General features: G+C 44.8%; 1 protein-coding gene across 1 annotated transcript in view; it reads right to left on the bottom strand.

Annotated features, from left to right (window-relative positions):
• The window catches only part of LOC147663082 (glutamate carboxypeptidase 2-like), a 222,372-nt gene that overhangs the window by 16,203 nt on the left and 183,260 nt on the right, over positions 1 to 22,909 (bottom strand). The window contains exon 8 of the mRNA XM_086950692.1: positions 16,351 to 16,470. Within this exon, the coding sequence (XP_086806818.1) occupies positions 16,351 to 16,470 (120 nt within the window). The remainder of the gene's footprint in view (positions 1 to 16,350; positions 16,471 to 22,909) is intronic.

Genomic DNA, 22,909 nt, shown 5'->3' with positions numbered 1-22,909 from the left:
ATGGTTTACCGTGATAGATTTGTGCCAGGCTTTCTTTTCGATACCTTTAGATGAAGAGAGCCAGTATCTTTTCGCTTTTAAGCTGGAAGATCGCGTCTTAACATGGTGTCGTATCCCTCAGGGGTATACAGAAAGCCCATCGATCTTTAACCAGTTATTAAAAAGAAATCTTGAAAGTCTAGTACTGCCCAAGAATTCGGTTCTAGTCCAGTACATAGACGACCTCCTAGTTGCGTCAGAAACTGAGGAAGCTTGCAGAGAAGACACCATAACCTTGTTAAATCACTTGGCCGAGAACGGACACAAGGTGTCTCCAAGTAAATTGCAATATTGTATGACTGAGGTGCAATATTTGGGCCATAGGATTGAAAAGGGAAAGCGGAAGGTGTCTCCAGACAGAACAGAGGCGATCATGAAAATGAATGCGCCTACAACACAAAGAGAAGTCAGGATGTTTCTAGGTATGGTCGGTTACTGTCGACAGTGGATAGCTAACTTTTCACTGAAGGCAAAACCGTTATTACAACTGACGCACAAAGGAGTAAGTGATCCGGTACCATGGGACAAAGATTGTTTGATGGCGTTTTTGCAGCTGAGGGAGGACTTGTCGTGCCCCGGCCTTAGGAATGCCTGATTACACAAAACCATTTTTGCTTTACTGCTGCGAAAGAGAGGGATGCGCTTTAGCGGTTTTAGCTCAGATCCACGGAGATGCGCGCAGGCCAGTGGCGTATTTCTCGGCTACATTAGATCCAGTAGCCGCAGCGTTGCCCGGATGTCTCAAATCCGTAGCTGCAACGGGTGTCAGCATTGAACGTTCTGAAAGCGTAGTAATGGGTCATCAGTTAGTGGTGTACGTACCGCATTCTGTAGAATTGTTAATGACCAGGACTAAGACTCAGCATCTGACAAATAGCAGGCTCACACGCTACGAGCAAGTCATACTGGCTGCCGAGAATGTGACCCTAAAAAGATGCTCCGTCTTGAATCCTGCAACTTTGATGCCACTTCCGAATGAGGTGGATGACGAAGTTTGTACAGATCATGACTGCCTTGATGTGACTGAACTATGCACCAAACCGAGACCCGATATTGTAGATGAGCCATTGACTGACCCCGATGAAATTTTCTTTGTTGATGGTTTATGTGTAAGAGACAATATCGTTCAGCTGAGAGCAGCTTATGCAGTTTGCACAATTACGAGAGTAATAGAAGCCGCTTGCCTGGAAGGAGTACACTCCGCTCAGGTAGCTGAAATTGTTGCTTTGACGCGTGCTTGTTTAGCAGGCGACAAACTTCGAGTCACCATATACACCGATAGCCAGTATGGTTTCGGGGTAGTTCATGATTACGGGCAGTTATGGTCTCAAAGAGGTTACATGACCTCCTCGGGTTCTCCCATTAGGAATGGAGAATTCGTGAGACTTTTGTTAGAGGCATTGCAAGGCCCAACAGCTATTGCAGTGGTCAAATGTGCAGCGCATACAAAAAATGTCGATTTTGTATCACTAGGTAACCGCTATGCGGATGAAGTAGCGCGTTACTGCGCAGAACAGGGATATTCTCACACTGATGTAAAAGTGGGGGGAATCCAGGAAAGAACTGAATTGACAATGTTGTTGGATACTGTAGATACGTGGGATGAATTAAGAAGTGTTCAGGAAAATGCACCAGATGATGAGAAAAAGAGTTGGGAAACAGCGGGTTGTTCCAGAAGTGAGATGAATTTCTGGATATCCGCCGATGGGAGAGCAGTTTTACCAAATGAACTTGTTAGTCCAATGGCAAGGAAATTGCATGGATCAGCACACATAGGAAGAGATGCTATGGTGAGAGTATTCAGACAAACGTGGTTTAATCCCAAGTTTAGAGTAGCGGCAGAAGCAGTGTGTCAGCGATGTGCGATCTGTCAGCAACTAAACGTGGGAAAGAGAACGCCAGTTACATTGAGTCACATTGGGAGGTCTGGGGGGCCTTTCAATAGAATGCAGCTTGATTTTATAGAAATGCCTAAATGCAATAGACTCAGATACGTTTTAGTGATTGTTTGCATATTTTCTAGATGGGTTGAGGCTTACCCTACACGTAGGTGCGATACACTTACGGTAGCAAAATTGTTACTTAGAGAGTTGATACCGAGGTTTGGGGTGCCATCCTCTTTGGAATTGGACAGAGGAACTCATTTTAACAGCGAAATAGTGAAGATGCTATGTTCAGCTTTGGGTATCGATCAGAAACTTCATTGCAGTTATCGACCAGAAGCTTCAGGGATTGTAGAGCAAATCAACAGCACGATAAAGTCCAGACTTGCCAAAGTTTGTTCAGCAACATCCCTGAGTTGGCCAGACGCACTTCCAGTGGTTCTTATGAGCATACGTAGCACACCGGATAGAAAAACAGGTCTCTCTCCACATGAAGTGCTAATGGGGAGAGCTATGAGATTGCCATCGGTTCCGACTGCAGCTCTAGTGAACATCACAGACGATTTGATCTTGGACTACTGTAAGGGACTATCTGATGCTGTTAATTCTGTGTCCCTCCAGGTCCAGGCTGCAGAGGTTCCATCAGCACAAGATTTGTGCCATGACCTGAGTCCGGGGGACTGGGTCCTGGTGAAGAAGCATGTCAGAAAGAACTGCTTAGACGTGCGCTGGAGAGGACCGTTTCAAGTCATACTTGTGACGAATACTGCAGTAAAGTGTGGAGGCCTGCCAAACTGGATACATGCCTCACACACCCGAAGAGTGCCAACACCTCTAGAAGAAACAGCTCCTCTCTCGGATGAGAATCCAGCGGAAAGCGGAGAAGCTATAGAGGGGGAAAGCCAAGCTGTGGAGGTGAGCGAAGAGGCTGAGACTGAGACGGAACAGGTCGACGAAGGTCAGGACACCAGTGGGACCGAAGTCGCCTCAGGAGAAGAGAATAATTGGGAGATCGAATCAGATACTGAACAAGCAGAGAGTGACCAAGAGACAAGTCCAAGAACAAGGAGCGGGAGGACAAGGAGTGATGAAGGTAGTTGGCCGGAGAGAAGGAGAAGGCCAAGCTTAAAAGCAGATCAAGAAAGAACTCTTGTCCCGATCGCTGAAGAATCGGACCAGGAGTGGGAAACTATAGACTCAGGAACTGAAAGTCCAAGGAGATCGAGAAGGGTACGTGTGCCCTGCAGAAGGTACGCCACCCCAGAGTGGACTTATCTAGCAGATGTCTTGGGGACAGAAATCTGGGAGAGTGAAGAAAGTGAAAGTAATCGATCACGATCCATTTGTGGCAGTGGAGATATGGATGTTGACGCCTGGACTCGAGACTGAGGGATTACTGACTTTCACACTTCCCATACCCCCATATTTGAGTCAAATTCAAGATCTAGTGCTAAATAGATTACAATTTCCAACTTTCGGTCAGCAAATTCCAGAAGAAGAAGAAAAAGTCATTCGTTTTGAATTATTAGAAATTGTTGTGAAAGCTGCAGGTGCGAGAATAATTGTTGATGCATAAAAGACTTTTGTATATAAGCTATAAAGAAGAAGATAACCTAGCGCCGAGTGGAAAGAAGAATAAAATTAGGGATTACATTTAGAGGACGGAGAAGGGTTAGGGTTGTCTGTTGCTAAAAGAGAAAAGGACATTGTTGCGAAAAAGAGACTTTGTAATAAAGAGCACTTTACAAGACTGAGAAAGCAAATAAAGCAAACAAAGACTGCAGAAGGAAAAACTTTTTCGCAAAAGAAGGAGTTACGCTGTTTTGATAACATGGAGAACGGCAACCCAAACCGAAAAGCTTGATGTATAGTAGGTACACTAATAGCAGTAGTAATATTTCTCATAATTACAGTAGTGACAATATCATACATAATAGGACATGAAAGTGATAAAGAAACAGCAAATGTACAGCCTGTAACGACTTTGAGACCTGCTCTTGTGGGGAAAAAGGAGGAGAGCAATGTTATACGTGAAAAGGCGTTATTGGCAGATGAAGCTCGTAGATTACATGTAGACGAGTCACAGGGAAACTTTAGGTCAAACGCATATGCCAAATTGTTATATGAGTATATCGATGCCATGGAGGCCAAAGATTGCTATGTCTGTATGCAATTGCCGGCTTCTGTAGACGAAGGCATTAGATATCATCATCTCCCATTGACTTATGGGATAACATGTAGTTTACTGCTCAGTATATTTTATGGTAGAGAAGGATTTGAGTACTACTTTTCAAATTATGATTCGGTACTGCCTGAAGTTCCGAATTATAAACAAATGAATAAGTGGGACTATTACAAAAAGGAGGATAGACTAGCCAAATTCTTTCTTCCTTGGGATACACTAGATACTTCATATGCACGCAGAAATAACCTGACTTGCAAAGTGTCAGAGGTTGAGAAAAAGTTCATAGGACAAGTAGATGATAGATACAGAAGGCAGAAGATTCTAAAAATGTCAGGACAATGGAAAACAGATTGGACCGAAGAAGAGAAAGCACATAAAAAGAAAGGTAGCAATGGTCCAATAGCTTTGGATAGAACGCAGAAAGGAAAGTTATGTTTAACTCGAAGCAAAACGTATTATGAGAGTGTATTTGTAGGTGAAGTAAATTGTGAACATGCTTTTAGATTAGAGTACTATACGAAAGATTTTATGAAAGGAATGCAAGTTATTCCGAATGTGTATTTTGTATGTGGAAGAAATGCCTATGTAAAACTACCTGACAATTGGTATGGTTCGTGTTACTTGGCAATTGTCTTCCCCAAAATATATCATGCAAAGGATGTAGCGATAATAGAAGGAAAGGCTTCGAGGAGAGCGAAAAGGGAAGTAGGAGATGCAGAAGTAGTAGGAGATGTATTTGGAGCAATGTTTCCTATGTTAGGTTTAATACTTAACGATGTTAAGATCAGGAGACTGGCTACAGTTGTGGATAGATTATCTGCAAGTACTGCAAGGTCATTAATGTTGGTAGAAGGCGAGATGCAGTCGATTAGAGCAATGGTTCTTCAGAACCGACTTGCTTTAGATGTACTACTAGCAAAAGAAGGCGGAGTTTGTAAGGCTTTGAAGGTCCAGGAATGTTGTACTTATATTCCTGATAATTCAAAACCACTTGAGAAAGTCATACAGAACATTACACAAATTCATCAAGAGATCGCAGATTTATCAAAAATAAACGTTTGGGAAAAAGTCGGTCATGGAGTAGGAAAGGTTGGGAGTTGGTTTGCCAACCTTGGTAAAAGCATAGTATGGTACATATTAAAACCTGTATTGATAGTATTAATTTGTATAATCACATTGTTAGGTTTAGTAAAATTGTATAAATGGTATAGGTCGAACCGGTTACAACGAACAATGAGAGAGCAAGAAAGGAGATTAGCTGTTTTACAAGATCAACAGTACAAAAGCTTAAGAGCACTCGAAACGATGAAAAGAGGGAATATTGTAACTAGTCCTGTTTAGAGATGTTATTCAAATTGCATTTAGTGATGACTCCTAGAAGTCATCAAAGGGGGGACTGAGAGAGCACAAATTTGAAAAAAAATTATGTATAGGCCATATTTACAAGCACATCGTATAACGTAGGAATGAAATGTATATCGTAATGTGAAGTTGACACTTATAGCATATAGATGACCGATATAATCCAAAGTAATATAGGAAATGTAACTGTATTCACTTTAGAACATGTATTAGATTTAGAAGGCCCGTATACGTAGTGGGCTGATGTAGAAATGGTGTAGAAATGCTTACGAAATGTAGAACGTGCAAAGTAGAATTCATGTACGTGTGTAACCTTAAACCGGAGAAGCGGCGAGAAATGAAACGTGAAGAAATGTGTAGAACATGTATAGCACGATATAGCGAATGAGAATATAAAGTTATGCTTTACGTAGTCTATATTCTATGTACAATGTATTCACATATACGTAACGGACTTTTGCTAAGTACGAATATATATATGTTAAAGGTTATACTGTGTAGAAGGCTTTTTGTAAGAATGTTAGAAAGGTTTAGGTCATTTGTGATTTTAACCTGACTGACCAAGGGTTCGCAGGAGTGCAGTCCAATGTGTGTAATTTAGTGGACTCACAGGAGTCGTGAATAGCTTGATGTGGACGTGAGAGCCAAGAAGTCTAGCACTTGTTAGATTTAAGGTGACAATACCGGACGGGGCTTATTGCCTAAACGTGAGGAGAGACGCTTGGAATTTGAGACTTGTTTTTGAATGACCATTCACAGGACCTAGAAGGGTCAAGAATCGCAGTTGTAAGTTAAAGTCTTGTTTAAGTTCATATGACTTTTGATCTGAAAGTGTCAGTAGAAGTCGCCAACAAGAAGACGAAGATGACATCTAAGGAGAAAGGTCAACTTAACGGACGGCGAAAGAGATGAAGCAATGGAAGAAGCCAGAAGCTGACATCATCGGGGAAAGTCCGTGGTGGGCGTCAAGGGGCGTTTCACCCACACTGTGATTGTGTATTTTAGGGACAGCACCCCGGGGTGAAGATAGCAATTGGCAATTAGCGAAGGGAACAGCGAAGCGAATTGCTCAGAGGGAGCTCAGAGAGAAGGGCGAAGGGTAGATGACTTGAGCAGATGCGCTGAGAGGGATCAGAGCGCAAGAGAGCAGTAGGCCGAGGACCCTTAGAGAGCGGATGGGTAGGCAGAGAGGGTACTGCTTCTTAAACTTAAGTTACCTTTAGAGGCTAAGAGAGTTTGAACTTCTTTGGGAGTCAAACTGCTGACACCTTTTTAGGTTAGGAACTTGCGAAGTAGGGATGTCACTTAGTATAGAGTAGGGACAGATTTAATTTGATACTTCTCTCTTTCTGTAGATGACGCAAAGGAACCACTTCACATCGATGCTTTAAATTGCTGATTCTGGAATTGATTTTGTATTCTTTTGTATACTTTGAGGTTTATCCTGAGAGGATTGTATTCACATTTAAATTTGACTTTTATATAAAACTTTCAAACTTTATCAGTTGTAAGTGGTTCTTCAGAGTGGCGTCAGTTTATGGGGTTTATCTAACCTATGCGGGGTTTGTCTTTTACTCAATGACAGATACTAACGGTCCAAAATTGACGAATGAGATAAGTTATTAAATTGATCATAAATTGATATAAAAATCTCATTCCCCGCAGCCCTCTGCCTGTCCCACAAACTCCTGCAAGAAAAAGGCCCCCCCATCCTTAAGAAATTCATCAGGCCCTACAAAGCCACAAGATCCCTTCGCTCTGACCACGAACACCTTATCACCACTGTCAGAGTGAAGAGGGAACGCACTGGCGGACGGCGTTTTTCTGTGAACGCAGCCCGCCTGTGGAATACTCTCCCCCGCACTCTAAGAATGGAACCAGACTACCTTCGGTTCAGAAAACTTCTGAAAACCCACTTGTTCCCCTGATTTCCTCCCTATGTCACCCCCTCGACTGCCCTGATCTTAGCGCTGGGATGCTCACGGGATACTACGCGCTTTACAAAACCCAAATAATAATAATAATAATAATAATACCGACTCGGCGGTGCTTGCTGGAATCAGATGAGCGCGAAGGACTGAGAAGCTCCCTTTCATTCATTCCCCTAATTATAGGCAAGTCACTCTCTGCCGCTTTTTCAGATACAATGTCAGAACAAGTGAAAGTTATTAGTTTTACTGAGTGCGCGCTTTTTCGTGTACAAGAATAGACAGGATTTGACTAATGCAGACCCGGCAAAAGTGCAACCACATTCCTAGGCGGCGTCTGCCGAGCACAAGGTAACATTGTATCCAAAACTGTGTTTTGACATCGCACACAACATTGCACGCTTACTTTTAAAACCCACACTAGAGCCCTTACATTTGTTTCACTTGTTGGTTTTAGAATTGGACACGTACCAGATTATTCTAAATAGCTTTTATGCGCCTGCCCACTGCAAGGTAGGAACACCTATGCTTCTACTTTACGTAGATGACTCCACTGTGATGAGCCTTTTCATCGATTACATTTTTCTAATGCCCTGATGTCTAATTTCTAATCTCTTCCTTATAGCTTCATTAAGAAAAGAGTTGACGTACATATACCGAACAGCAGTTTCTCCAGATTAACTCTACACCTGAATTAAGGTACATGTATACATCATTTGGCCCAGAATGACTGTTGAAACATGGTGGGGGAGGTTTCACAGGCATTTCAGTTTTTTTTATTTTTTAGAGCCCAAGAACGAGTCCAAGCCCTGAATAGAATCCCGGAACTGCAAGGGATTCGAAACACGTTGGCTATGAGCATGGGGGACCATTGATGGGGTGTGGCACGAGGGAATTAGTTAAATAATATTTCCCCCTCAGTCCTGACAACACCGGGCAGTGTTATTTATATCCCTTCTCACTCACACAGGCAGGACAGTAGATATGTGTCTAAAAATGAGTCAGTGTCAGCCTAGCGTACCAATTTGAACCTAGGACTGGTTATATTTTTGACTTGTATGCCCTTGTTCATTTTCACTGAGGTGTTGTATTTCTTTCACAAATTTTTTTTTATTATGTGCTGTATTTTTGCTTTAAAATATGCTTTCAAATGTGATGATAAAGTGTGATTTAATAATGTGTCATTCCTTTTAAAGACATGTGTAACTGATTTGAAATGTCTTTTCAAAAAAACTAAATTAAGCTGAATAAAGCTTATAAACGTTAGAATTAACAGTCTAAGGTTTATTGAGATTCAAATTGAATAATCTCACTCGGCACCTTATTTGTTTTTCCAATATATGGGTGGTCCAGTCCAGGGAGTCACAGACCCAAGCCTTGCTTGATCTTATCTGCTATGAGTACGGCAGTGGCACTAGAGCTTCAACTGCTAGAAGGAGAATCATTGAGGCCCAATCGGCCTTACAGCAATTGTGAGGATGGCAGCTGCCCAGGCAGGAGCTACAAGTGCCATGAGGTTCACAGCAGCCCTATCAGGGCTACAACTGCAGTGAGGTTCATGCTGACTCATTATGGGGTTCCGGGTTCCTGCTTCGCACGGAGCCTGGTTCTCGCCTCATCTCGGTCACCAACGTTGATCTTCCTTTTCTCATTACGCGGACCCCCTGAGGAAGCGCACTTTTGTGCGAAATGCATTGGGGATTCTAAAATAATGTGGACCATTAACACATTGCTTATGGAGAACTAACTATGGAATATACGTTGTGGTCATCTTGTCATATGAATACAATATGATGATAAACAAATAAACTGTTGAAGAAACTGAAAACTTCTATGGAGTAAAATTTATATTTCATTTCGGACTAACTGCGTTTAACAATATACAGCATCATTATGCTCAAGAGTACCCCAGGTTATTCTTACTCGCTGTAAGATTTTCTGTACTATTTGTCTATAGCACCTCGGGATCCAGGAGGTGGACACCTGAAGTACCTATAAGATTTAAGAATTGGTTCAACTTTCAGTACCTTATATACTCTTGGAGTGCAGCAGTATTCATTTCTTTTCTTTCATTATGGGGTTCGCCATGGCCAGTTGCCCTGCAACAACTGTGGTGCCGGTATACGCCCAGCCAGAGCTGCCCCTGACTCCTTAGCCAGAGTGAGCCTCATCTGCTATGTTGGAACGCACAGAGGCACCCAGACCTACAAGAGGCATCAGATCCCTCCAGGCAGCAGCATAAGGGATGGACAATGACCATGCCTGGGTCCCTCTATGGCCTATGAGGGACTACGCCTGAGCACCAAAACTCTCTGCCTGCTGTGATGAAAAACCAATGATTTCATACTAGCTGACCACGAGGGACTATAAACTGAATTTCTATATGCTACGTAGCCGTGGGTAAAAAGGTGATCAAATAAGTGAAATGATTGCACATTTGACTGGTGGTCCACCCACACCTGACCCTTATTTATGTATCTGCCATAATTGTTGCGGGAAAAGTTTGTCTAATGTGATGTGGGTGGGAGATAGAATGGATGTGGATAAGGGTGTAACACCACATTAAAGTTGGGACCAGGATTCCTGCCCTGTACACTGGATTGAAATGTATAGTATCAAGTAAAATTGTGAGATTAAAAAGTGCATTCTGTTTCTGAAAAAACAAAGCAAGAAACAAGCACGGGGCTGGACTCAAATGATTATGTATGTTGATTGAGTGCTAAGTTCTGAACTTGTGCCCCCACACTTGTACATGAGAAGCATGTGACTGCTCATCCTCGCTAGCCTGTGAGTCAAGTGTTTTTCCTTCCTGTGGCCAGTTGTCCTGCGGCCCGCCCATTTTTCCCACCATTGCGGGCCGCCCCCTGCAATCTCATTCGTCGCCCTGTTCCCGCCTCCCAGATGCTCCTCCATCCCACATCCCCTCATATGGAGGCCGTGCCTGGACCGCGCCCAGCGCCTGGACCCCACGAACGCCATAACGCCCGACACCGCTACGATGCCAGAACCCTCCACACACTCAACACCGGACGATCACACACCTGCTTCCTGGCAGCCCTGAAGCGCACCCACGGAGCTTCCACCTGCCGGAACTTCAGCTTCCCAAGCCTCCACCCCACCATGCTGCCGACCAGGAAAGAACCCCACCACCTCAGATGCATCCTTCTCAACACAAGCTGAGCCAGCAAACACGCCGTTCAACTCTGGGACCTACTCGACTCAACCTCCCCAGACGTAGCCTTCCTGACGGAGTCCTGGCTGAACCCCGCCTCGGCACCCGACACAGCCATAGCCGTCCCGGAAGTACAAGATCACCCGCAGGGACCGCACTAAAGGAGCAGGAGGAGGAATCGCCATCGTCCACAGGAACACTCTCAGAGTCTCGACCAACACCGACGACACCCTCAGCACCCCCGAACACCTGCACTTCCAGATTCCCCCCGGCCCCAACACCACCCTCAGAGGAACCCTCATCTACAGACCCCCCCCCCCCGAACCCCTACCACAGTTCAGCAACTTCGTCAGCACACACTCCCTCGCCTCCACGGACTACATCCACCTTGGGGACCTGAATTTCCAACTCGAGAACAACGACACAAACTTCACCACCCTGATCGACAACCTAGCCAACCTCGGACTCAGACAACTCGCCACAACACCCACCCACTCCGCCGTTCACACGCTTGAACCCATCTTCTCCGCAAGCCCCCACGTCTCCTTCAACCACACCACCGAACTCCACTGGACCGACCATCGCTGCATCCACTTCACCTTCAAGAAACCCACCACGCACCACCGCACCCAACAGAAGCCTCGCCCCGGCAGGAGCAAAGTCACCGAAGACCAGCTAACCACCACCCTCGCCCAGAGCCCACCCGTCGACCTCACCGACCCCGACACTGCCGCCCGCAACCTCAGATAGTAGATCAACGACTACGCCAACACCCTCACCCCGATCAAGAAACCCTCCAACAGTCATACCAACAAGAAAGCCAGCTGGTTCACTGACGACCTCAGTGCCTCCAAGCAAACCTGCCGAAAGCTGGAGAAGATCTGGCTCCGTGAACGAACACCGGACAGCCACGCAGCCCCCAAGAACGCCACCCGCAGACATCACCTCATCAGATCCGCCAAAAGGGCCACCTTCAAAGACCGCCTAGACAACAACGCGCACAACAGCAAAGAGCTCTTCAACATCGTGAAGGAACTCTCCAACCCCAGCTCCAACACCAACGACGTCCCACCCTCGCAAGACCTGTGCGGCTCGCTGCCCTACGACCATCATCCGCACCAACCGCCTGCTCTCCTGGACCAACATTAATGACGACGACACCAAGGTCATGAACGCCATCCACTCCGGATCTCCATCAGACCCATGCCCACACCACATCTTCAACAAAGCCAGCACATGCATCGCACCCTACTCCGGAAAGTCATCAGCACCTCCTTTGAGACAGCAACCTTCCCGGAGAGCTGGAAGCACGCCGAAATCAACGCCTTACTCAAGAAACCCAAGGCGGACCCCAAGGACCTTAAGAACTTCCGGCCCATCTCCCTGCTCCCATTCCCGGCAAAGGTCATCAAGAAGACCGTCAACGAACAACTGACCCGCTACCTCGAGGAGAACACATCCTGGACCCTTCCCAGTTCGGGTTCCGTAGCAACCACAGCACAGAGACTGCCCTCATCGCCGCCACCGATGACATCAAGTCCCTGCTGGACAATGGAAAAAGAACAGCCCTCATCCTCCTGGACCTGTCATCCGCCTTCGACACGATCTGCCACCACACACTACGAACCCGCTTCCACAACGCCGGGATCCAAGAGAAGGACCTGGACTGGACCACCTCCTTCCTCTCTGGCAGAACATAGAGCGCCCACCTTCCCCCTTCCGCTCCGAAGCCACCGAGATCATCTGCGGCGTACCCCAGGGCTCACCCCTCAGCCCAACTCTGTTTAACATCTACATGGCACTGCTCGCTCACGTCGCCCGTCGGCACGACCTCAACATCATCTCCTACACCGATGACACCCAGCTGATCCTCTCCCTCACCAAGGACCACCACACCGCCAAAACCCTTCACGAAGGAATGAAGGCCGTTGCTGAATGGATGAGGAACAGCCGACTGAAGCTAAACTCGGACAAGACGGAGATCCTCATCATCGGATCCACCCGTTCAGACTGGGACGACTCCTGGTGGCCGACCGCACTGGGAACTGCTCCAACACCCACCAACCACGCACGCAACCTAGGGGTCATCCTCGACTCCACCCTCTCCATGACTTAACAGGTCAACGCTGTCTCCTCCTCCTGCTTCAACAGCCTCTGCATGCTCCGCAGGATCTACAAGTGGATCCCCACTGAAACAAGAAGAACGGTCACCCAGGCCCTCGTCAGCAGCAGGTTGGACTACGGAAACGCCCTCTATGCAGGAGCCTCGGCCAAACTCCCGAGAAGGTTCCAACGCATCCAGAACACCTCTGCACGCCTGATCCTCGACAGTCCTCACCGCAGCCACATCACACCCCACCTGAGAGACCTGCACTGGCTCCCGGTCAACAAGAGGATAACCTTCAAGCTCCTAACCCACGCACACAAGGCAGCTTCTACACCCCCACCCAACAGCTGCGCTCCACCGACCACGCCCCCGCTTCCGAAGAGCGAGCTCCGGTGGCAGATGATTCTCAAACCTCGCCACCAAGACCTGGAAAACCTTCCCCATTCACCTATGGCAGACCCAAGACCTGCTAACCTTCAGAAAACTCCTCAAGACCTGGCTTTTCGAGCAGTAAAAGCATTCCCCACCCCAGCGCCTTGAGGCCCTCAAGGGTGAGTAGTGCGCTTTACAACTGATATGATTGATTGATTGACTGAAGTGTGGAAAGCGGTGTACATGGCCAGGTTTACGGAGCCATAGTAAATGCACTTCATTACACCAGTGAGGAACAATCTCAACCTACATGGTCGGGTTTCGGTAGCCCGTCTTTTGTGGTCCCACAAAAGAGGTCTGGCATGTTGTTTTTCAGATAACTTGAGAACAAGTATAATGCTGGTGAGTCTTCACATATCAGGGATATTCATAGCACAATGGTGCCCACTCCTGTGTAATGCTTGAACAACCACAATGACAGTTATTCTTAGCATGCTTATAATTTTATTGCTACTGCAGTTTGAGGACTTAACTTGCAAGTTTGATGTATTCTTGTTGCATTCATCTGTCAGTGTCTTTTCATACGCACACCCATTCATCCAGCCACTCACTTACATAACCCTTTTTTCTTGAATGCATCTCTTCATCCATTAATTACCCATGCACTGCCACCCACTTAGTCAAAGATACATTCACCCACCCATCAATGCAATTTCATTCAGCCATCCATTTGTGCACTCACATATACACTCTTCCATTTATTAAACAATTGGAATGTTCACACTCATCCACTTACTCATCCCAAAAGTGCACAAACACCCTCGCCCCACTGAAGAAACTCCCCCACAGAGACACCAGCAAGAGGGCCAGCTGGTTCACCACAGAACTCCTAGATTCCAAGCAAGCCTGCCGGAAACTAGAGAAGAAATGGCACAGTGAACAAACTCCGGAGAGCCACGCAGCACACAAGGACGCCGTCCGCAACCACCACCACCACCACCTCATCAGGGCTGCCAAGAAGCCCTCCTTCAAAGACCGCCTCTACAACAACGCACACGACAGCAAGGAGCTCTTCAACATTGTGAAGGAACTCTCCAACCCCAGCTCCAATACCAACGACATCCCGCCGTCGCAAGCCCTGTGCGACTTCCTCGCCACCTTCTTCCACCGCAATATAGCAGACATCCACAACAGCTTCAACACCCACACAGCCCCAAGAGACAGCAACATAACAGACCCTCTGCACACCATCGACCACGTCCCCTTGCTAGCATGGACCAGCATGAGTATCGATGACACCATCAAGACCATTAGCACAATCCACTCTGGCTCTCCATCAGACCCATTCCCACACCACGTCTTCAACAAAGCAAGCAGCTCCATCGCACCCCACCTACGCAACATCATCAACCTCTCCCTTGAGATCGCGACCTTCCCAGAGAGCTGGAAACACGCCAAGATAAACTCCCTACTCAAAAAACCCAAGGCAGACCTTCCGACCCATCTCTCTGCTCCCCTTCCCGGCCAAGATCATCGAGAAAATCGTTAAAAGACAGCTAACCCGATACCTCGCAGAGAACAGAATCCTGGACCCTTCCCAGTCAGGGTTCCGCAGCAACCACAGCACTGAGACCGCCCTCATCGCCAGCACTGATGACATCAGGACCCTGTTAGACAACGGGGAGACTGCAGCACTTATCCTCCTAGACCTCTCCGCCGCCTTCGACACCGTCTGCCACTGCACACTACACACACGCCTCCACGCCACAGGGATCCGAGACAAGGCTCTGGAATGAACCACCTCCTTCCGCTCCGGCAGAACCCAGAGTGTCCGCCTCTCCCCGTTCTGTTCCAAAGCCTCCGAGATCATCTGCAGCGTACCCCAAGGATCCTCCCTCAGCCCGACACTGTTCAACATTTACATGGCCCCGCTCGCACACGTCGACCGACAGCACGACCTCAACATAATCTCCTACGCCGATGACACTCAACTGATCTTTTCCCTCACCAAGGACCCCATGACCGCCAAAGCCAACCTCCATGAAGGAATGAAGGCCGTCGCCGACTGGATGAAGATCAGCCGTCTGAAGCTGATCTCGGACAAGACCGAGGTCCTCATCCTCGGCTCCAGCCTGTCAGCCTCAGACGTCTCCTGGTGGCCAACGGCACTGGGGGCAGCCCCGACCCCCACCGACCACGCATGCAACCTGAGAATCATCCTCGACTCAACGCTCTCAATGACCAAGCAAGTCAACGCCGTCTCCTCCTCCAACACCCTCCGCATGCTCCGCAAGATCTACAGATGGATCCCGACACATACAAGAAAGACAGTCAACCAGGCCCTTGTCAGCAGCAGACACGACTACGGAAACGCCCTCTACGTGGGAGCCCCGACCAAGGTCATCATCGATTACAACGCATCCAAAACGCCTCAGCATGACTGATCCTCGATGTACTACGACACAGCCATATCACCCCCCACCTGAGAAACCCGCACTGGCTCCCCGTCAACAAGAGGATATCCTTCAAGCTCCTCATCCACGCACACAAGGCATTCCACAAGATCGTCCCAGCCTACCTCAACAGACGGCTCTCCTTCTACACCCCCAACCGCCAGCTATGCTCCGCTAACCTCTCCACCGGCGGGAGATCCTTCTCCCACCTCGCCACCAAGACATGGAACACCCTCCCACTGATCCTACGACAGACCCAAGACCTGCTGACCTTCAAGAGGATACTAAAGACCTGGCTGCTCAATCAGTCGCGGCACCCACCTCCCCCCGCACCTTGAGACCTTCACGGGTATGTAGTGAGCTTAACAAATGACTGACTGATTGATTGATTGATTGAAAAACCACACATACATCGATTAAATAAAGTACCTTCACCTATTAAATATTCTAATGGCTTTGCCAATGCCTGTTTAGATCGTTTATCACTAGACAAAAAAATAATACATTAAAACACCACCAACATGATTGTGCCACTTTAACATGTACGATGCATTAATTTCTCGTGAATAATGTAAGAAATAGATCTGGCAAATAAAATTGGTATTGGAACAAATCTTTCACACACAACATGTGAATTTGTATATATTATGTCACAGTGTTAATGCACTTTGCTAGTGCATTATTGGCATGGTAGTAAGCAGGCAGAGCTTCGGCAATCATCTGATGCATGTTTTTTTACCTTATCCTCAAGCCCATCTTTGAAAATCTAGCCTAATCGTAAACATGTTTAGAAATGTAGTTGGTGGAGCAATTGATGATTTCTTTGTTTAAAAAGTAGAATTACCATACCTTCTTTTACAAGATTGCCAAAACTTCGTACAACCTCATGTAGAACAGCTGCTCCAGATGTTGGATCAATACCTCCAAAGACCCAGGCATCTCGATGACCGCCCAAAATGATGTATCTATCTGTAGACATAAACATACACCCTTAATAATGAATCACATTTCTAGCCTTGTCTGAATAGGAATGAAAAACTGATAAACGATGCAAAGCAGATTTAAACCTACTGTTATCCATGTACATAGTCTTACAATTCCGAAATAAGAATACATGTTTCAGTGTCTAACAGGGAAAGGAGAAACTCTTTCAGACCCAATACATGATTTTGGTTAACTAAAACATACTATTATTCTCATATAATTGCTATCTATTAAATCACTTGAAATATAAAACTGTATATTTAACACATTCAGACATATTGAATAACTCCTTTAAAAATAAGAAGAATTTGGTTATTTTTGTTGAATACATTACATTTATCAAGTTATGAATTGTATCCTTTAACAAGTCTGACTATTTTCCTGATCAGAAGGCCGATTGCCATAGATCTCAATTCATCCAATTTAAAACAACATTTACATAGGGAATTTCTCACTGTGGGATATCAAAATGATGGTATAGAAAGTCTGAATTGCAGCTAGTGCCCTGGGATGAATTTTAAGATTCCTCAAGTTGAATTTTAAGATTCTTCAGTTTGCCCCACAATATTTACCTACTGACCAAGTCAAATGTGAATCTGAAGTCCACATAATAACAAAACAATAAAGAAGGCTAACCCTGGTTGGGTGCTCTGATTGGCCCACTCCATATGTGTGTAGTTGAATGAGTCTCTCTAAAGCCTGGTTGCAACGTTGGCAATAAAACAAACAAATTGACCCAGTTCAGCAAGTGGTGTTAATTCTATTTTTGTGCAAGGACTAAGCACTGATAATAATAGTCTATATTTGGCTGGCTCAACCCGTCCCTTTCTAATAAATTGACACCAACAAGGCTTCCCTTCATAGTCTAGTACAATGGCAAAGGCCAAGACTGCTCTGCAACCCATTCCCAGAATTTATGTACAACGTTTATATCTTTTTAATGAGTTCCCGGGACCAGCCATGTGGCCAAGGCGTCTCCTGGGTCAGTTTATGAGATCCAGCAGATTTTGCAAGGGCAGTTCTTTCTGGTTGTAAATCAAAAGTAGGGCCATCATCATCAGGAAGCTCAGAGAACATGTAGGAGAGGGGTACTTGTCCTCTATTATGTGAGATATGAACAGTGAATTAAACTGTGGGATAAGCCAAAAACCACAATGTTCTTCATGTTGATCTAGTCTAATGTTTTCAGCATCACATCTCTCCTTTCCTGAATGTCAGTGGTTTCTTCGCTCATTCTAGTTTATTTTCTTGGGTCAATTTTCTCCCAGCTGTACTTTTTCTGCCATCCCCAGGCACGAATGGCTCGAATTGTAGCATGTACTACTCTGTGTTTGATGTGGGTTTCTCCATTGAATCCCCTTTTTATTAATCACATACCTTTGGCTTTTTCAGTCAACTTCACACAAGCGAGAAGAGCACGGATTGAAGCCAAGAGGTTATAATTCATAATTGCCAGCATGCACCATCTTCAAAACCAGCATTTTTACTGTCAGCAACTAAACAATGCAAATTATACTTTTCTTTTTTTTTCTTTTTTGGGATGGATGATAAATTAAATAAAGTTAATAATAAACTCGATATTAGGCATTATAAAGTGATTTGTTTGAAAGTTCTCTTGTAAAACTATTATATCAAATATATACAGAAACACTTCATTAAATGACTAGCGTCAGCAAAGACTAACACCCTAATAATAACTGGCCCATTAAATTTACGTTATTATCCTGGTCTGGAATTATCGTTACCAGAGCATGGTGATTCCTGTGGTGGGTAATTAATAGGGATTACATGTTTTTGTTTATAACATTTAGGAACAGTATTTCCAGGACAGTTCCCGCATGCCTTCACCGGGAGTTTCCCATACAATCTCTTCTAAGAAAAACAAGTGTGTAAAATACATCTCTGGCCACTCATTATGAGGATCTAAGGGCCTGGTTTATATGTGCATTATATCCTATGGCACTTGTAATAAGATGAACAGCATATCCGTCATGTTTGTGGCTGAGTATCTTGTCCGCCAAAATAAAACTCAGGCCCCACGTGTCTGTGCCGCACTATTCAAAGCATCAATCAAATGATGATTGGCCTACATTGGCTGAACATAAGCACATAAAAAGGAACACATTTAATCTTAGCAAAAAGGGCATCACCCAAAAATTGCTTTCAATATCAAACAATAGAAGTTATGCTCAGTTGGAATAAAATAGGGTTCTCTTTTTTTTCTTTCCAAGTGTATATGTAAGATAAACATTTGCAGTGCTTAAATTGAGCTGGTGGTTGCCTGCAGGGGTCATCAACATTCCCTTTTGGGGTCCACCATTTATTTTATTGTATCACACATTTACCCAGAGCAAAAGAGGGAAAAACAATTCACATGCCAATTGTTACTTTTAACAAATTATCAACCACAAAACCTACAATGCAGCCTCCCATCACAGACCTAACCATCCATCCAGAAGGGTCTCTTGTACCAATGCTGCTCCCAGCAACACGGCACCAAACTACCTATACAGGCACTGCAGACAATGTCACACTTCATGTGATGGCTTCACCGGCTTCAACTACTACACTTGCAGGAGTCCAAATTCTTGAACCTCATGTATAATGCAAGAGATTCTGCGGAACAGGTTGTATAGAGTGTAAATCTAAGATATCCTTGTAAACATCCGAGGTTGGAGCATGACACCTCTTGCAGGGGTCGGCTTATTCTGTTCTCCGACTACACAGTAGACAGTCAATTCGGGCCACAGTTCATTTGTCCTTGTCTATTGCAGCAGCATTTACATATATAAATTAATGTCGAGTCGTCATCTTCTGGCATCAGAAGGACTTTTTGGTTGACAAAAAGAGTGTGCTCCTGAGAACTGCTCCATCAGTATTAAAGGAGAATCGTCATAAGATAAGAACACCAAGCAGAACTAACAAAAGCAAACCAAAAGACATGTCCAAACCGAAATTATTTTACATAGAAGATGACCTATCAGATATGCTTCTCACGTGTCATATGTACATACCAGGAAATTGTGCACATATTCGTAGAACAATGTAACATACTTAGGGCCATATTATCAAGCAAGGGCGATACATTATTGACGCTTTTATCGGCAGGAAACTGCCACTAAAGCGGCGATAATGAGCTTGATATGTCCTTGTGAATTCCCATAGCAGCCCAGGTTCTGGTGTTAACCTGGGCTGCTATGGGACTTCACAAGGGCATATTATCAAGCCCATTATCGCCGCTTTAGCAGCAGTTTCCTGCCGATAACAGCAGCGATTATGTATCGCCCTTGCTTAATATTATGCCCCTTAGTTTCTTGTGTGTGCTAAGCAGCTGACAGCACAGTAATTGACTCTGCGGGTACCAGTATCACTCAAAGAACTGAAAACACAGGTTTCAGGCTTACGGTGCCACAGAAAACATTAAGGGCATGCTTTGGTGATAACTCAAAGGAAGCATCTATCTCCTTTGGAACCTTGCCACACCAGACGTTTCAAAACGCTGCCCGCAGGTGCCCCGGCGGAATTTTTTTTCCCAAGAAACTGGGGCAATTGCAGGATTTGCAAATGATCAGTAAAAGGCAAGGGGGGGGGGGTGAGGGCAAAATAGAGAGTTTTCAGGGTTGCCTCAAGGTGAGTGATCCGCTCTAGCTGAGGGTGATTCACTAGATCAGGAAAAACTGGGTTGAGAGCAAAGCAGACACAGTTTCAGAAAGGGAACATTTAGCAACAATAATGAAAAGGAAGTTCATGCAAAGTTCATACAAAGTTGGTGAAGATTATTTATAGCAGACACTAGGGAACCAATTGAATTATTAATTAATAAATGACGAAAATGACTCATAACTCACACTTCAAGCAGAACAGGAGGTGATAGTTTGAGGTTTTCTTTTTTGGTCATGAGGATAATGACTAGATGTCACGCATCCAGGCTTTGTTTGTAGAAGGACATAATTTTTGGGCGGGAGCTTATAACAGATATTTCATTGGTCACATCTGGAGAGTTGGAATGGTTTAAAAGAAGCTAACTGTTCTGCATTTAATTGAGGGTATTCACCTGCAACTAGTAACAATAACAATCACTATTAGGTATAGTCGAGTCTCAATAAATTAATCCTTGCTCAACCCTTGGAAGCTTGGCAAATGAGCAGTCAGGCTTAACATACGAGACAGGTATGTCTAAAGAATTCAATAAAATCCAAAACAGTAAATACGTAAAAAGAAACAACACATTAAAAATTAAACATCAATTTATAACACAGGAGATTTTTACATTTAAAATGACACTAAAACAACAAAAATCCAATGAAGAGAACTGGAGATATGAATTTTTAAAGACAAAATAAAGAATTGTGGATTCTAGCACCCAAAAAGCCACTCCCGGCTATCTGGTTGTGCTGCACCAGCATAAAGTCAAGGTTTTAGACTAACAGAGGTCACACATTGTCTATACTATATTCTGTTGGGATACACCTACACTGCTCCTATCAATCAATATGAAGATACCAACTTAAATTGTAGCCTCTCATTTAAAATGCCTTCAAAATTCTAGTTTGCTTCATTTATATAAACTTTATTAATCTGTTAGCATTCTCTAATTTTAGAAGTGACGAACTCCCTAAGAAGGAGTTGCGGTCCACCAGGGGTCCCTGGACCACAGGTTAGGGACCACTGATTTGGCACATTAAAGGCCGACTTGCTGTCTCTCCCTCCGGCCTATACCACTGCATTTCTCTCTGTCTCTCGACTCTCTCTCTCGGTCTCTCTCTCTCTCTCCATTCCTTTAAAATTCTGTCTCTGTATGTTTCACCCACTCCCTGCAGCAACCATTGTAATCAGCGTTTTAACATTCTTTCATTTAAGCAGGTACATTGTCACTAAGGTACTTTCATGACAATATTTTGCTTCCATTAAAGCTCTTCAGAGGAACTCAACTTAGATAAGTGGTGCTGACTTAAAATGCTGTTGAAGCTTTTTGAAAATGAGTCAGTGTTTTACTGTTAAATGAATACAATAAAAAACACTACATCTACCATAATGTTATGGAGCCTACTGAGGTTTGCATTACTGAAGGCAAACTCCTGTGAAGTGTCCTGTGTTGCTTTGGTTAAGCGCTACTGTGAACGATGCTAGCATTTTCAGAGTGTTTACCACCCTCAGTTTCTGTGAAAATGTGAGAGGTGTAATGAGCCTTTTCAGAATAGAAGATCTAAGATTTGTGCAGAAGCTGGGTTCAAGTGGCTCGATGCTATACATTTGGCACACTGGTCAATTTAAGCCATTTCTAACTGAACAACTGAGTTGAGTTTGTATGAGATAGTAATGAACTGTCCTATGCAACTTCCAGCCACTACTCCAGGGTCCCCATCCTTACTTGGTTTGTAATTGAGGGATGCTGTGACTCTAAACTATGGTAAAACAACTGATTTGATGTCTCAATAGCTTCTGTTTTCAAGGCAAGCTGCCTTGCCCACAACCCATGACAGAAGCCTGTCTCCATCTGCAAGCAGGGACTTTGTACTGCAAGCAGGGACTTTGTTCATGTGAAAACGCAACAGACGTCTGCAGCTTGAAGAGGGAAGCCTCCCATCAGCCTGATTTATTTTATTTAGTGTGTGTTATAATTTGCAATCTTGACCAGAAGGCATCAAAGCACTTCACAATGTTTACAAGATGGTATTTGTGAAGTTTACAAAGTACCTATCAGGGCAGACAAAGTGGATTATCTACCACTCGGACTGACTACGTGATCCTTTATACATCACTACAATTTGGCGATAATCTGGGCGTACTTCACTTCAGCCTACTACTTATAAAAACTGTAAAGACCAGGAAACTACAAGGTAAAAAATGTCAATGTTTTTCAATTATTTTTCACAAGCATACTGGCAAGTAATCCCCCACCCTTCTTCAAGCGCCTTGAGACCCTCTGGGTATGTAGCGCGCTATATAAATCATTTGACTTGACCCCACCTTCAGAACCCCACCAGTGACCATTCAACAGGTCTCCTTTATCCTTAAGTGCCAGTCCCTGCTGAAATTTTACTTCAGGCATTCTACAATATTGGGAGGATTCCCCTGCCTTTTCTGCTTGTTCTGCCACGTTTGTGTTGCCGTGATTAAATCTTCAACTGTCATAATTTATGGCCAGCAAAGGGATTCCCCTGATACTAAACATGATTTTCCACAGTTTCCCGTCTGGAATGCGTGTTTAAGATACCAGTTTATACTGAGGTGCACTGCTGTGACATCTGGAGAGTGTTATCTGGAGGTGCTTCCTGCCAATGTTATTCTACTGATATCCGTAAAGGATTTCCCTGCTTTTCTGCCAGCCTTTCCTGCAATGTTTTGAAACTGTACTGTGACCGTCTAAGAAAACTCTGTTTCTACATGTTTTCTGAACTGTAATTTTTCTAGACATTGTGAG

The sequence above is a fragment of the Lissotriton vulgaris genome, unplaced genomic scaffold (assembly GCF_964263255.1).
Source record: "Lissotriton vulgaris unplaced genomic scaffold, aLisVul1.2 SCAFFOLD_3341, whole genome shotgun sequence".
NCBI lineage: Eukaryota > Metazoa > Chordata > Amphibia > Caudata > Salamandridae > Lissotriton > Lissotriton vulgaris.
The sequence above is the reverse complement of the archived record's forward strand: the minus strand, read 5'-3'. Positions and strand labels throughout refer to the sequence as shown.